The 17,834-nt window shown below is 35.3% G+C and overlaps 2 protein-coding genes across 4 annotated transcripts in view; one reads left to right on the forward strand and one right to left on the reverse strand.

Annotated features, from left to right (window-relative positions):
- On the forward strand, positions 1-7,068 carry LOC137396444 (tetraspanin-5-like). Its single transcript, XM_068082731.1, has 9 exons — positions 1-66; positions 2,640-2,739; positions 3,333-3,527; positions 3,779-3,853; positions 4,367-4,465; positions 4,883-4,999; positions 5,198-5,248; positions 5,566-5,682; positions 6,716-7,068. Exons 2-9 carry the CDS (start codon positions 2,647-2,649, stop codon positions 6,791-6,793), a joined length of 825 nt encoding a protein of 274 aa, XP_067938832.1. The 5' UTR covers positions 1-66; positions 2,640-2,646; the 3' UTR covers positions 6,794-7,068.
- LOC137396410 (cyclic nucleotide-binding domain-containing protein 2-like) overlaps positions 6,878-17,834 on the reverse strand; it is a 21,650-nt gene continuing 10,693 nt past the window's right edge. For all 3 annotated transcript variants that reach the window (XM_068082691.1, XM_068082677.1, XM_068082686.1), the window contains 7 exons: positions 13,311-13,543; positions 13,143-13,203; positions 11,979-12,045; positions 11,448-11,590; positions 8,990-9,196; positions 7,708-7,842; positions 6,878-7,243 (listed from right to left, as the gene is read on the reverse strand). In XM_068082691.1, the coding sequence (XP_067938792.1) occupies positions 7,124-7,243; positions 7,708-7,842; positions 8,990-9,196; positions 11,448-11,590; positions 11,979-12,045; positions 13,143-13,203; positions 13,311-13,543 (966 nt within the window). In that variant the 3' untranslated portion in view covers positions 6,878-7,123. The remainder of the gene's footprint in view (positions 7,244-7,707; positions 7,843-8,989; positions 9,197-11,447; positions 11,591-11,978; positions 12,046-13,142; positions 13,204-13,310; positions 13,544-17,834) is intronic.

The following is a 17,834-nucleotide window of genomic DNA, read 5'->3' on the forward strand; positions in this document are numbered from 1 at the left end:
AGGTCGCCCAGTTGAGACTCACTTTTGACCAAACGCGGATATATATTTTATTTTAAACTAAATTCGGTAATCGACATTTCTGTTGTTCATATTTTTAGGTTAACATCATGATTCGTAACTGATCAAGTTTATCACGCGTTTTATTTTTGTCGATGACCATGTTAAACTAGTTAATGTGATATCCAGACCTGCCAACCCAAGAGTGGGGCAATGCGTGAGAGTTGGTTTTGGGGCAATTGATGTATCAATGATAGTATATATAAAATTGTGGAAAATGGGGAAAAAATCTCACGCGTTTCTCACGCATTTTCGTTTTTTCTTTGGGGTGATTGCGTGAGTCTCACGCCCAATGCGTGAGAGTTGGCAGGTATGGTGATATCCATTGTTCTTTTCAACTCTTGTCAACTGGGTAGTTCACTGGAAAATTCTTTGGAATATTTATTATTATCATTATTACGTTGTTTTAATATAGAAACAATTTTAACATGTATTGATAAATCATGTGTACTTTTATTGATATGTTTGATTCATAAGTTGTACAACGCAGGTTAGGTGTTGGTGTATAAGTTTTGTCAGCCATCTTCCATTTTAAAGATGCTTTCTCAAAAATAATGCTCACCTTCTACTTATTTTAGTTAAATTATCTCATTTTGGTGGTGCTGTATTTTTTAGCTACTGTCTGATAATATGTGTACCAAAAGTGGTCTCTGTATAGAACTGAACTTCTTTGTCTGAACTGAAAATCTTTGTTTTATCTTTGCAAATGCTCAATTCGCTTTTTATAGAAAGATAGCATCAAACAATGTTTCAGACAACGAATGCAATACCTGGAATAACTTATTCTCTCCCAAAATTGAACTGAAATGTATTTTCTAGTTATTACAGTTCATACAGTTCAAAATACAGTCCATGATCTTTTAGCATTTTTTTTAATTAGTTTTGATTTGACTTCAAGTTACAAGCAAATCATAATTAAGTAACACAAACTTAACTACGTTTTAACATGAACTTGTTCTACTATCAAAGATAATGTACACTCTTATATAAACAACTTTTTTGTTTGTATTTAAGCCTAAATATTTTAATAATGACAATATACCGTTGCAAACGCAAATCTCACATAGCAGCACAGTAAACAGTTTAGTGGAAATGTCAGCCTACTATTCTGAATGAGTTTGTGGACTCATATTTTATAGTCTCCAATAGTTTTTCATTTAAATTTTCAGTAAATGGGTCATAGATATTTAATTGTTTTTAGGGATATACTTCGCTATTGTTATTTAAATGATTGGAATGTATTTGTCTGTCTATCGTATCATTGGTTGCAGATTTGGTGAACATTTTTATTAGGCAACTAATCTGTCCAGGAGTTTTTAGTGGGTTTGTTACTATAGAGGCTTTCTGAATGCATAGGAGCTAGGTCTTTTATAGATTAGTTTTAGCAGAGCTATAACCATTGTTTTATCCTAGATGGAACATTTAAGAGATTTACTCTTATTACAACTCTATAGTTATATTACACTGCTAACAAATTATCACAATGTTATATGGGTCGCGGTCACAGAAACCATGGCAAATCACGAAGTTGAGTTATTCGACTTTAAAGTTGCACTAACTGAATTTATAATTTTGGTAAGAATTTTTGTAACACGTGCTTCTGGACCAATCAAAGAGTGATCTTTCTGAATCTGAAGTCAGTTTAGATAATAAATGTCTTAAAACCTCGGAAAAACCCCTTAAAACCGTTGCTATGCTAAACAGGAAGTACTGAAAAATGGCGTCCGAAAAACGTAATCGTTTCTTTTTTGCCGATTTGAAGGATAATTCTGACATTTTGGACACTTATAATGGGTACTATGGTATTCCAACTGATGCCAAAAGCAGTGTAAGTAAAGGGAATGACCATGATATATTCCTAACCATTCATAAAAGATTTTTACAATGTTTAATTATAAGAATAATTATTCGATTTTATAAGATTTGATTATAAGAAAAATTATTCGAATTTGCAAGATCAAAGTATAGAGTGACCGATGATGTGCAATATGTTACTGTTATTATTATTTTTTAACATTTTGTTGATCATACTACGATTGTGCTCGATATCGCGGCACTGCCAAGCCGTTTTTAAGATCTGCAAAATTAGGTAATACATTTTCCTATAGATATACAGCCATTTTTATGACAACCAGCCAAAATCTGTTTAGATTTTTAAATTCAGCATAACTTTTTTGATATAAAGACAGAAATCTAGATAAATATCACAACCTCTTAATATTGGTTGCTATGACGTTTTGAAATGTAAACAAAACTGTGCATCGGTTTTCGTTTCTCAGACTTTAACACCAGTTTTCTCGGAGCTAGGTTTTCGCACTGATGGTAAACATGCATTCAGTTTATTGACCATAAAATCTGTTGTAATTAAGCTAGAATCAAATTTTTTTTTGCAAAATAATTGTGAGAATTTTCTCCTTCTGTTAATGCAGATAACTCTAAATTTTTTAATCCCGACTTAACCATGGTTTCTGTGATCATGACACATATTGCCAGCATATGATGCGTATTCTTTGCCTAGGAGATTCATTGGCAAGTTGACACAGTTTTGTGTTACTTAGCAAAATTTGTTTGCCTGTCCACAGTTTCATTATGCAACGAAACAAACAAAGACGTACACAAGACAGAACAGAAGTCAGTTGCTGCCTGAAGTACCTTTTGTTCTCTTTCAATGTATTCTTTTGGGTAAGTTCTATGAGCTGCTGAGAATAACCACAGCGTGCTGGTGTTCCGTTTGTTTTGTGTCAATGTACGTGCTGAGCTTTCTCTAATTAGAGCAACTTTAGCATTTCTTATGAATCTTACATAGGTGAGTTCTTTATCAATGACATTTTATTCTCATGGACTACATGTATGTAAGAGCCAGCGTTTTCATCTTTAGTAGTGCAAATGTATCAATTATATGCGTATATAACATATATATGAAACAAGACTATTCATTTTGCAAAAACTTTCAATTGCTCGTCAATTTATTTTGCTTTGCTCACTAAAATTTCTGAAAGCTTAACTAGCTTACTACTGTTTTTATTTGTGTAATTACTAGAATTTTTTTAATTTTTAGTAGTCTTTTTATTGTTTTTGGTTAGCATATCTGTCAATGTATTATTAATATAAATTTAACAACTTGTTAAAAATATAGGAAAAGGAGGTGATACTTATAGCGGAGCAAACTAAATTCTACCGCCATGCATTGCTCAAAGGCTTGAGTCAATGAAGTCGAGCACCGGCTGCATTGCATTTCCGTACGAGACATATGTGACTTCTTCAACTCTTTGTAGCTCGTTGGGCTTGGTATTCTTGCCATAGGCGTCTGGGCCTGGTATGAAAAGCAGATGTTTCAAAATATTGGAGATCTTACCGAGATCTTCCTTGACCCAGGACTACTGTTCATCATTGTGGGCTGCATCATATTCATTATTGGTTTTGCCGGCTGCATCGGTGCATTACGGGAGAACACGTGTCTGCTCATGTTTGTATGTACTTTCTGTTCTATTGAGTATCTGTTCATCATGTTTGGCGCTTTTAAAACCGCCTTTATCTGCTGCCTGAGGCTTTTAAGCATTACTGGTTTTTTATTCTGTTGGCAAGTTTTCAGCATAGTGTGTGTCAATGGTTTAAAATTGATATTGGATAGCTCATGCGGAATACTTATAATCAATAGTTTTATGGTGTCTGCTGACGCTATAGTTCTTTGTCATTCCATACTCTATATTTATGTTTGCAGTTTATAGCTTGTCTAGTGGTTATACTGCTGACTCAAGTGACTGTTGCCGTACTGATCTTTGTGTACAAAGACTTTGTGAGTATTTCTTATTTGCATCGTTGATTTCTCATCTGTTCACATGTTTATGTATCCAGCTACCATTTAGAGCTAGACCTCTATCAATTTACTTTGACTTATTTCATCTGTCTCTATTCACTGAGTCCTCCAGCTTTTCTCTGTCTTTTTACCTCTTCTATTGTCTCTTCTCTCTGTTCCTGTAACTGGTTTTTGTCGATCTACCTCTGTCCAACTACCTCCATTCACTTGCCTTTGCTCACTTGCCTCTTTCCTTTTGCCTTTGCCCATCCACCTCTGTCTGTTGGCCTCTGTCCATGTATCTCTGTCCGTTCACCTCTGTACATTTTCCTCTGCTATCTTTTTGCGATCTGTTTGCTTTGTGTGTTTGTCTCTATTCACTTGTTTTTGTGAGTTTGCTTATGCAACATGCTCGATTTGTTTGAAACTTAAAAAATCGAACATATGCCGCATTATATATTTATAGGTGTGTTAGTCCCGTATAATCTGTGTTATTGTTTTTTGTCGTCTCAGGTAAATGATCGGATTAGGGACACAGTGAACACTTATATAAGTAGATACAGAGATGATGATGATCTTCAGAATATTATAGACTGGACGCAGGATACTTGGGTATGGCTCAATTTCTATATAGATAGTCATCTGTTTGCTAGTTGTTTACGGCGATGATAAGATGAACGGATTGTTAACTATAGATGACAGGGTTTAGACCAAATAATTTTTAATTATAAGTTTTAGCATTGATTTAAGATGAAAGAGGTGCTGCTCGGCAATACTTCATCCTGTTTTGCTGTTGGCTATGATACAATCATTTAAAAAGCATCATTACAATTGCGCAACTTTTGCAATAGTTTGGTTTCACCTGACAGGATAGTTGCGAAAAAGACTCTTGTTGGCATACATAGTTTTATAACCATTTGGAGGCGATTCCATGTTTTTTGCACATTGAAGTTGACCAAATGTATATAATCAAGTGCACTGTTTTCAAAGTTTTGTTTTTCTCAAGATTTTTTACATTTATACTTGTAGCTGTACTGCTGCGGGGTGGAGTCACCTGATGACTGGAATAAGAATGTCTACTTTAATTGTTCATCGCCAAGCAGAGAACGCTGCGGTGTTCCCTTCTCGTGCTGCAAGAGAGAAGATGTAAGTTAACTGTTGTATCTGTGTGTACTCGGGAGCTTACTAGGACAAACTCGGAGCTCATGGAATTCAACATGCGCTATAGTTGTTAGCTGTTGTTGCATCAATTTTCAGAGCCTGCTACTGTTGTCGTATATGTGGTAGGGTGTACTAATTTGTTGACTTAGTACTGCAAATTAGAAATTATGCTCTTTTTTGCAGACTGATATTGTCAACCTGCAGTGTGGCTATGATGTACGGACTCCAGAAAATGTAAGAAAACGCAAAGCATGTCACATTGTTCATTAATTGTTAGGCAGATGAAGGGTTGCTCAAATTTGCCGCTGCCAAATTGCTGACTTGCTAAAAGCACATGACTGTTGACATTCCTTCATTCAGCAATCACTTGTTTTCCTATGTGACAGACAAGCTGTGTTATGATAAAGGATAGATCAGCATAGACTTAGAGAGTTGTAATTTAAGCATGCACTCAGCTCATTAACATTTTCAAAAAACTACTTGGCTTGATTCATTTGTAGTCTTTGAGTGTCCGTTTTTACTGTCAGTTTTACTAATTTTGATCTTCACAGAGAGACCGGCAAAGCCAGTTTATCTACACAACAGGCTGTCTCGATGCTGTTGCCCAATGGGCAAACAATAACATGATTCCAGTGGCTGGTACAGCTGTTGGCATTGCTGTTGTGGAGGTACGTGAGTCAGTCCTAGTATTTTAGGAGGGTTAGAAGCTACATATTTGCAGCGTGTACACCAATATTGCTTTCTTTTTTGTTTTAAATTGTTTAAAATTTAGGCTTGAACGTTGCCATAAAGTAGTTTCACATTCTATCAATTAAAGTTTCACTCAGCTTTTTTTCGCAAGCAGATAACTGGGATATTTATCGCTTACCGTTTGAAATCCCAAGTGAAGAAGGATAATGAGATGAGGTTGCGCTACAAGAAGCAGGCAGCTAGACAAAGCTAGCTACTACTACTAGCTAGCAAACTACTAGCATTCTCTCAAACTACTGGTATACGATGTTGTGCTAATCGCGTATTCCCTGGCTGTGTAGCTTGGAAACTCAACGACTTTTTGGTCGTTCCTCAACTTTTGATGTCGAGTAACAATCTATAGGAGTTTTGATGGTTTCTATTGTGAAGTGTTAGTTGTACTTCAGTGTTTAATATTAGCAGTAGCATTAGCTGTCAGCTTGTTTATCCTTTGCTTGTACATTCCTCCGCTCCGTTCCATCTGCTCGTATGCGAGTTACCATAACCCTAGGTTTTCAACAGATGCTCCAGTACATGCTGGTCAATGAATGTCACACAAAAATGTATACTTTTATAGCTTTTTCAGATTATTCAACTTGTTACAACTAGTCTGCATAACATTTTACTTGATTTTGACACACCGCTCACCTCATTATTGGTTTGTCATTTACAATTGCGACTACCCTAAATATCTATGCATTTAGGCCTCTCTATTACTAGAGCTGCTCAAAATCGCAGCAGTCTTCAAAGTAGTAACCCACTATATAGCGTTGCTAATACATCAATTTTTTTAAAAATACATCAGGGCCATGTTTAACCATCTTTGTATAAAAACAAGATCTTTAAGATGTGATCCATTCTGGGAACAACATGTAGTGTAAAGAATGTTGCCAGTACATAGACGTGCTGCTCTATAGAAAGCATTTGTGTCACAGAGCTAAGCATAAATCTAATTTTTAATTTCAATTACAGATTATTGGGATATGTTTTGCGCACCAACTTCGACAAGATATATTTGCTCAAAAGGCAAAATGGCGGCGACGCAGATAAAGTAAGTCATGAGTCTATTGAAAATTATTTATCATATCAAGCCTTTGCATCGCCTTGCATAATGCAATCATTAAAGCTCTTGAGTGACTTTTCCTACCAATATATTGACTTTAATAACCATGTGATGCTTTAATAAACCATTTTGTATGTAACTTTGTCATGATTGTCACGTCGACGTTTTATACATATTTTTATGCACCAACATTCTTGAGTTCATACGTGAACATTATATATTCTTCTAGTGTGTTTGAGAATACAGTTATTTTCTATTTGAAAATTCCTCTTGTACTTGAGTTCTCCATCATTTTCGCTAAAATTTTTTGCTTTTTTTCACTCGAGTCTCGCTTTCATCTGAACTATCTCTTGATAATAATCATCTTTGAATTTGATCCAGTTGACATAGGATTGAAGCTTGTGTTGGAGTTCTTCATCTGTGGGATAGGGCAACTCCTGCAGGTAAACAAAGTATAGATGTCAATAGACATTTGTAAAGAAATAAGATTATTGTATATTATACAAATAACAGATTCTTGGTGGATAATGCATGCAGACACACACATATTAGCAACAGATTCTATATACATAAGACGAATAAACGCATACAAGCCACAGATACCTCGTGGATTATGCACAAATATTATTCAAAACAAGGTTGGTTCCATTTGACGGTGTTTAATCAATCGGTATTTGATTACTTGTGAACTTTCAGCATTGGGTCCAGAAATTAAATTTAATGTTTATTGAGAACACACATTACCAGCATTAGCACCATGTGAATACATGTTAAGCACTGCAACTAGCACACAAAGGAACCGAACTGTACAACACACTCATTATAAACTATTCAAATGCCAGATAGACTTCATATATTGATGTGAAATGGCCCTAATTGTTTAACCAGTTTCTATACATACTCGTTCATGGATGTAGGTCAGAGTTCTGTTGCTGCAGTGCTTGAAAAAGAACTGTTTGGATAGGAGTAGGCAATCAGCACCATCGCTGACCAAAGCTAAGCTCGGCTGATCCCCAAATACTTCTGATACAAGCCCCTATGAATAGTAGCGCATGCACAATAGTACAATAGTACACACACAGTAGCACAATAGTCGCCTGTAGTTTTTACATTGATTAGCCTTGCATTGACTAACCCATAAGTAGATTCGATCAATTGCTACATACACACATGTAGGTACTTGCTTAAAATATAGGAATGGAGAGAGGCTTAGCATTATTATTTGAGTGACAAGCTCAATAGCTCACTACTACTTTAAGCTAGTAATATGGAGTTAAACAGGTAATTAATGAGAGCTAAGATGGAATTGAGAAGTAAACGCCCAAAGAAATGACTAAATTAGTGCGTCATTGAGTATGACATTGCTGATTACGCTAATGGAGAAATTATACTACAGTACGCTTGCGCTGAAACAGATTTGATGCAGAGCAAATCCATGTACAGCGCAGATGAGATATTTTGGGGATGTTACTTCTGCCCTCCAGCTAGAATCCATGCTTGGCTCACCATGATTGAGTTTGCATGAAAGCCATACCATACCACTTCAGGCTGGGTGGGTATGAATACGATATACCATACCAATTCAGATTTGACACACTACTTAATAATGCCATGCAGATGTTTTATTATTTTTTTGCTCACAACTTTGGTTTCGGCTCTGGTATTGATGCTAAGTCAATGTTCAAATGGTTGATGATAAATTTTACGATGCTAAGGAAAAAGTGTGGCATCCTATCTCTATTCAGATATCACTATCGTGCTTATGAACTAGACATGCATCTTTGCAAAGGAAAACCTACTAGATGACGAATACATTCTCACTATAACCTTATTCAGATGGTTGACTACAGTAACATAATAAAACTATCCGCCCAGTTTTATTGCAGTAAATTAAAGGAAAACTTATCTGCAGTATCGTGAGCCTGCATTACCTGTACATATCTAATCTCTCTGCCACACACATAACTCTTAATGACATGCTTTACTGTCTGTGCATCCGCTCTGACTAGTAAAGTAAGTACTTGGAGGTGCCTGTGCTGGGACAGAAAAGTGTGAGAGTTCCAATGCAGTATACTTCATTTGCCCAAAACACAACACTCAAGGATAACATCTTAAACATAATATACCATGCATAAAACCATTGGCTCAACAAAAGACCATTTGAGCTATAGGGGAGTACTTACAAAGGTTTGGCCTTTCTCTAACTTGCAGACTTTTATAAACGTTGGCTTGCTGACTTCCGCACCATCATTGAAGGCAGCATGACTTTGGAGGAAATCTAGGCGCGCTCCAATGGATAGCCGATCTTCCACAAGAGGAGGTAAATGGCCACTCGTGTTTTGGGCAAATGCACTCAGCTTTCTTGAGGTGGTTCTATACATATATGGTGGCTAAAGAGAGAAAATACAACAAAAAATCACTAATCAGATGCACCACTGAACATCAACAAACTACTATTTAATATGTTAAGTTACTTCCTTTAACATACGCCTACTATTTGAATCAATCATGACAAGCCTAAGTCTTGTCATGATTGATTCAAATCATACAAGTTTTAGAATAAATCAAACCATCCAATTATTTACTTCATTTAAATTCAAGTGACCTTAAGATAAGACAGGAGTAACTGGATATCATAATTGGAAATATCATTCAAATCACAGTTATATAATAAATAAAAAACAGTCTTGTTGATCCTGCTGTGTCCAAATGTGAGATGTTCATGAAATCTCAATACTTGAGATAAATGCTTTCATTTAGAAAGATTAATCGATGTAAGATTTTACTTGGCTTGTATAACCAGCGAGCTGAATCTAGTTGCGCAATGCCGATTTTTCATCAGAAAGATGACTGGTTATGCTATAGAATTATCTGTGGCTTCAATGATGTACAGTCAAACCACATCTTATGATAATCTTAACATTTTTTCTAATAGATGAGATAACAGTTAAGCCAATATTTCACTCCACATCCCATGTCTGAATTTTTTAAACACTGCAGCTTTGCAAATCTGTACAACCTTTGCATAATTTAGTTATATTGTGTTCAAATCATATTAAACAGTGCTTCATAACATTCTTCTTTGTTTTAAACTCTGGATCCTAAAAAAATTAGTGTGAGTGGTAAAAACAAAAAAATATAATATTTTTCTTAAAATTAGCACAAAAATTTACAAAAAATGAGTAAAAATCTTTTCATCAGTTATTTTGTATTTTAAATGATCTACAAAACAATCTACAAGTTATCTGGAAAACAAAAAGTGAAATTAAAGTGGGAAAATGAAGCCCAAAACAAGTGAGTTTGTCAAGGTTGGACATGATTGATGCAACAATCATATTTGAAACAAAGAAATATAAATTGGGTTTCGTTAATTTAGAGGTCATATAGTTAGTGCAAGTTAGAATAGCCCCATATCTCCTGCATCTATTGATGTGTCTTTAACAAGATTACATCTCTATTGATGTGTCTTTAACAAAACTACATCTCTATTGATGTGTCTTTAACAAGACTACATATCTATTGATGTCTCTTTAATAAGACTACATCACTATTGATGTGTCTTTAACAATACTACATATCTATTGATGTGTATTTAACAAGACTACATCTCTATTGATGTGTCTTTAACAAGACTACATATCTATTGATGTGTCTTTAACAATACTACATATCTATTGATGTGTCTTTAACAATACTACATCTCTATTGATGTGTCTTTAACAATACTACATCTCTATTGATGTGTCTGTAACAAGACTACATCTCTATTGATGTGTCTTTAACAAGACTACATATCTATTGATGTGTCTTTAACAATACTACATATCTATTGATGTGTCTTTAACAATACTACATCTCTATTGATGTGTCTGTAACAAGACTACATCTCTATTGATGTGTCTTTAACAAGACTACATCTCTATTGATGTGTATTTAACAAGACTACATCTCTATTGATGTGTCTTTAACAAGACTACATATCTATTGATGTCTCTTTAATAAGACTACATCTCTATTGATGTGTCTTTAACAATACTACATATCTATTGATGTGTATTTAACAAGACTACATCTCTATTGATGTGTCTTTAACAAGACTACATATCTATTGATGTGTCTTTAACAATACTACATATCTATTGATGTCTCTTTAATAAGACTACATCTCTATTGATGTGTCTTTAATAAGACTACATCTCTATTGATGTGTCTTTAACAAGACTACATCTCTATTGATGTGTCTTTAACAAGACTACATCTCTATTGATCAAAATAATTATTTTTAAATTTTGGAGTTGGGGGACAGAGTAAATGAAATAAAGTACAGCGCATTCTAATAAGAATATCGAGCCCCAACATAGGGCAATACCGAGACACAAAAAACTTTGGAATGAATTAGCATTGCATGTCAAGGTTTTAAAACGTGGAAGTTCAACTTACTTGGCATATAAAAGCTAATGTTAAAATTGTCAGCGTAATGACAAATCAAGGTTACAACTTGATTCAAGGTGAGCCATGGACAATCCCACAGCCATAGGAACTAGAAAAATCCTTTACACACATCGCATACATCTCTATAAGATCTATAATGTGTGGAACAGATTTAATATTGAGAAGTTAGACTGAGACTGACTCGCATACCTTAGCTTGATGTCTTCGTCTCATTTCCTCATCAATGCTCTTGGAGAGAAACTTCTGATTTCTGAGATTGTGCAAATTCACAAGGTTGTGCTTATTATCAGCCACTTTTGTATTCATAGAACATATCTTTGGTAACTCGCATGCTACAATGTTAGAAGCAACCATTGCAAATAAATACAATTAGTATAATATGAAAAAATAGTATCAATGAGTCTTACTAGAGAGAAGTTGATGTAGAACGCAAGAACATTAGGCGATGTAACTAGTAGGACAAGGGAAAACAGAAAAGATAAGGGGAGTATTGTGTCAGCATTAGATGCATGCAAAAGCGTAATGGAAGGGAAAATAAGGGCGGAGATAAAAAAGAGAGAAAGAGGTAAGTAGACAAGGGAGTCAAAATAAGAGATAGAGAGAACAAATAAAAAGTAATACAATCAATGTTATATAGGTTACTCATAGGTCTGCTACCACAACAAATTTTACAAGCTTGAAGTATTTTAGAGGCATGTTTAGAGGAAGTTACTATCTTACATTTATCAAATGGTTTTCCAGCTTCCGCTTTGCATGATTCCAGCTTTTTTAGCACTGAGAGACTACCCTGGGAAACGGACAAGATTTTCAGCGATACATACACTTGTTGTACATGTAAGTAAGTTACAATGATAACTAGATTATATTATTTGCTTTTGAAACAAACTAAAAGTCATAAATCATTCAAATCATGTGCTTGGAAATGTTTTCTTTTAAAGGAATACAATCGCAGTATTGTCCCTAAACCTGTGCATAGAACACTAAAACGGCTCTTGCAAATTTCGCACAGGTCAGTTGTGTAGCATTTAAGCATGGATATTTTACACAGAAATAGTCCTATAGTCGATTCCTGCCGAGTCTCAAAAACCACAGATGACATTCATAAAGAAAAAAATTAGCACATATTAAAATGAGAGTCAATCTAGAACTTGATATAATAAACAAACCACAAAGTCATGTATATTTCATGTCCTAGAATATGCAAATGAGTGTACACCTACATAAGTATGGTTATCAAACAGGCTCAACTGAATAGATTTAGTAATCTTTGCATAGGATGGCGCGTGTCAGCCTTCACACCATTACCTGTACAATAATACACAAGTAGTAATATTTATACTTTTCATGTATTAATAGTCAGAGGAGAGAACCTAGTCTGTACTTGACAGCCCTAAGTAGGGAAATACCTAACCTTTACCTAATACCTCATATAACAGCCGTGTCCATCCGCCTATCCAAGGCCAAGCTAAGAGCGTTAGAAAAAAACATTGTACCGCACTGGAATCAAACCTAGATATCTAAATTCCCGGCCAAGTGTACTACCATCTGTGCCACTCGACCACCTTGTTGCTGTGTGGAATAGTTGTGCACATAGCTATTACGCATGATGATCTCACACAGTGCACAGAACTGTCAGTATACTCGTAATATAATAAGAGCCATGTTTGTCCAAAGCCACAGTTGGAGGAAAAAGATTACACCTCATAGGATTTGGACTCACCACTTTCAGCATGATAGATCAACACTCTAACAGCGGCACCAATCAACCACCTACTGGATATTCGAAGTACTTGTATGCATAGTTATTACATCTGATGATCTGTAACGGCACACTAGACTGCCAGCGTACTAGTACAATATAATGTGATGATACGACCAACTCACCGACTTGACTATATAGAGCCAGTCAGAGTGATGACTGTTCCTCACCAATATCTGCCCTTTCCTGGAAATATACAATTAGATTACATAATCATTCTATGACACTTCCAATGACTCTCATATTAAGTGGAAAGCACAAAACGAGCAATGATTCAAAAGGGTGACGCTCACTGGAAGTAATGGAAAACAAGAACATGTGGCTGTCTGCTGATGAAGTCGAGTGGGAAGTCCTTGAGAAAGTAGCTGTCACGAAGGAAGTTGTGTATGGTCTTGTCTTTAATTGGCATCTCCATATGGGAAATGTACTTGGTGGAGAGTTCTTGCGCATCTAGACAGAGCAGCTCTGTGGTCACATGACTTACGACAGTAGCTGACCTGTGACCTCTTTGTAGCAACGCCTGCTCCTGTAATGCATCAAAGCAAAATTATCTCTAGATTCACAGGTTTCTAGTCAGTACAACAGATTAGAGACTATTACTCGTGTAATATATCTATTTATAACTTATTACTATTAAAATATGTACCTTGATGATTTATTAGCAATTTTGAGAATATTTCTAAGTTAAAAATGGTAGGCATTAATACAAAAGCAACCAAGAAACAAGTGGCTTAGCTATTTATGACTGTATGCCATACGATACGCTAACAAGTATTATCTTGCATCTAGTACTTGTGATATTGATCTTCCCACCGGTCAACACCCTTTGTATTGCTGTTGCGAGCAATGAGTCAATTTGCTAAAAACTACTCAATAAGATGAAATGGGAGAACTGAATCAAGTGCCAAAAGTGGTGTGACTTAATAATGCCCCCAGTTTTATATCACAGCAAGCAACAGGCAGTTTTTCTATGCAGAATATGACATATCTGTTAGATGCTTTCCAGAGGAAAGGTAAAGGATGAACCTCAGCTATGACCAAAGCATACTGGAATGCTTACACCCGAAAGTCAATACAATCGTAGTGACTAGGCATATTGCATAGCCTGAAGTTTCAGCGATAACACAAGGCAAACTTGATAACTGTTTTAATTTTCATCAATAGCCCCGAGTTCATCTCATAGATACTTGGATTGAGTTTGGTACAATGTGAAGCATGAGATGGATAATCACAAAAACCTAAAAGTATGAAAATATTTCAAATTTGCCAAGTTCTCACTAATGCTGATGTGTCAGTGTTCCACAAAATTCCGAGTACAGTAGTGGTACAGCGCGGTTAGCACATGATAACTAAAGTTGTAGCACGAAGCTACTGCCCACATTATCAAAACGAATTGGTCTATGACCCTAGTAACTTCATATCGCTATTACTTAAAGGTTGACTTGCAACAAAGTTCGCATTACAGTTATTCGGTATCAAAAGATTCACCATGTCTTTGTCTGCTGTGTTGTAGGTGCAAAATATGTGGAAATGTGATTACAAGCTCTTAAAAGCTCAAAAACGAACAGTTAATCGCAGCCATCATGAAACCGTTCTCACGTAAATTGAAAGGCCAAAACAAGGCTCAATATAAAACTTCTCGTAGCACTAGTTTACGAAAAACACTTCGGGTTTTACCAAACAGCCCTTACCAAATATAGACGATCGCTAGTTTACAGTTTTGTTTCGGCTTAGTCTAATTGTCTAGTCGTAATCTGATTATGTGATCCATACTTCCTGCAAAACCGCGCGAATAATTTCTGCAGCATTTTTCGACTACCACAGGTGACCAATAGGCTTGTCATGTTCATCAGAGGATGATATGCACGCCTTTGAGCTAAGGTTAAAAAATTAAACAAATTTTTATGGTAGGTTTTGAGATATCAGTGCTCAAAGTAACAGCATTACAATGATGACGAAAGAGACGCGTAAGGACAACAGACATGGTTTTATTGAATGTGTGAAGTATATTTGTGAAAATATTTCGATGAATGAGGTTGCGTGAAAGTGTAAACAGAAGCCATCTTGTACAACTACGTCACATTTGAGCCGTTTTGGAAAGAGATTCTAATCTACAACGGTCTTGTGATGGCTGCGATTAACTGTTCGTTTTGTAGCTTTTAACATCTTGTAATCGCATTTTCACATATTTTGAACCTACAACACAGCAGAGTAAGACATAGTGAATCTTTTGATACCAAATAACTGTAATAAGAATTTTGTTGCAAGTCAATCTTTAATTGAAGGCTACACTATAACAAGTCTGAAAAGCTCGAACTCTAATAAGCTTATCGCTGACCCAGTTTGACGGAACTGTGACTCGCACAGGTTGATACCTCCGTAGGTCAACAACAAGTTAACCAATCACAAGAGCGTACAGTGAAACAACCATTAATTAAAAATAGACGATTCAGTTGACGCGCAAAATACTTGGCATAGTTTTGCCAACTTAGATCATAGGTTTGCTAGGCTATTTTAACAGAGGTTGTCGGAAAGAATCACCTTTGATTTCAAAAAGTAGTGTTTATTGCAAAGCATTAACTGAAATTGTGATGGTTGCAATGTACCATCCAACACCCTTTATGTAAGCCTTTAATGTCTAGAGCAAGATGCTTCCAGCTGGCTAATCATGTAGTGAAATGTCATTGATAGATGAGATGATATTCATCAGCAACCAAAAGCCATGAACTAATTGTTATCTTAATTAAGACCAATGAATAATATTCTAGACAATAATATAGTCAAACATTAATATGTGAAGTCAAACCATTGCAATATTTGTTTCTTATGTCAAAATTTTTACATGTTCAAGAAAATATTCTTAGAAGAATACAACATACATGACAACGTACATGTATGTAGTTTAATTTACTTCAGAGCCAAAAACGATAATAAATACTTGAAGCAATAACACGGAGCAAGCATTAAAGCGAATGAGTTATATAAAACTATAAAAATACTATATGGGATAATTTAAATAATATAATAAAATATATATAAAGTAATATCAGATTATGTCAAAAAATATACAGTCAAACATGGATAACTCGAACTTCAAGGGACCGAGCAAAAGTGTTCGAATTATCAGAGCGTTCAAGTTATCAGAGCACTGTCACAAGTCCATATATTTACTTATTTATTAGTAGATACATGTACATATACAAACTATAATATAAATCAAAAGCACAAATGGCTTGTTTCAAATTAAATGCTTCTAATGTAAAGTTTAAAACGTTTTCATGAAAAAGTATAGAGATTTTTCTATCACTTGAGATTGGTTTGTTGTTTGAGGTGATGTTATTGCCAGGACGTTTTTTAGATTGACATTGGCAAAACTTGATCGTTGTTGAAATGCTCAAAAGAAAAGACACTTTTTTCTTTTGGGGTTTTACCCACGATCAATTTTGCCGTTTTTTCTTGAAGTTTATGCAGATTACCTTACTTTACCTGGGATTCGTTAAGAGCAACACTCCGAGGCAGTTCAATTAGAAGTTTTACGAGGTTTTACGGTACATTCTATATCACTCACGCTTTTTTAATAGATACTTATTGAATGTACACACGTATTCTGTGTTTAGGTCAAACGATGAATAGTTTTTTTGTAGCTCAGACAACGTATACGTTTAATTACAAGAATTTTTAAGACGATTTAAACATTCAACATTCCGACGTTGATTCAACACGGAATCAACGTCGGAAACTATTCATCACGGGCTAGCTGGGTTACGCCACGCACTCAAGGATTTTCGCCACGCACATACAAAACAAAAACAACACGCGATTTTTGTTTTGTATGTGCGTGGCGAAAATCCTTGCACGCGTGCCCCGGCTAGCCCGTGCTATTCATCGTATAACAGTATAAATCAAATTTCACCAAACTTTTAGAAAAGTCGTTGACAAAAATATTTTGCCGATGGTGGTAATAACGACGCTTATGAATTACGAAAAGATGAAGTTTACCTCTATGGCTTTGAATAAAGTGATTTTCTAAAGCGATAACAACCGTTTCGGTAGCCGTTGGGCAAAAAAACAGTTCGAATTAACAGTGTTGAGTTCGAGTTATCTATAGCAATTTATCATTACGTGGGAACGGACCAAAGGAAACGTTCGAATTAACCATATGTTCGAGCTATCCGTGGACGAGTTATCCATGTTTGACTGTATAAAGTAATAATACTGCTGGTTTGATAGCAAGCTGTTAAACCAGTATTTTTAACAACTGAAAGGAAGTATAGACTTAGTGACATGTACATCCAGTGGTAGGAAGAGTAATGAAAAATTGCAGCGTTATCAAGTCTAACTTAGTATCAGTATAATTTAAATGAACTTAATCGCTATATCTTTTATTTCTACACTCTATTTTTAATTTATGTTATCTCTTTTAACTTTTACTCAAAAAATTATAAATTACTTTGTATGCCAAAATAAATATTTGCCCAAATCTTACAACATGCCGAAGTGTTCGAGGTTCCACTGTAATACAGATTAGCATTTTATGAAAGTGCAAATATCTTTTGAATGAATCATAAAATATTAAGCATTCATGTAACAGGCTGTTAAACCAGTATTTTTAAATCACTTATAGCTAGTAAACAATTCATGATATTCGGATGAACAGATGAAAAAATCGTTTGACCTTGTTCCACATGAATACGCAAAAAAATACACATACTAATGCCGCGACTCATTCAGAGATTTGAGCAATATAATGAGCTAGCAGGGCTAACCACTAATGTTGAAGACACGTTATTGTCATCACATTCTTATTAGTACACTGA

This window comes from Watersipora subatra, chromosome 1 (genome assembly GCF_963576615.1).
Source record: "Watersipora subatra chromosome 1, tzWatSuba1.1, whole genome shotgun sequence".
Classification (NCBI taxonomy): domain Eukaryota; kingdom Metazoa; phylum Bryozoa; class Gymnolaemata; order Cheilostomatida; family Watersiporidae; genus Watersipora; species Watersipora subatra.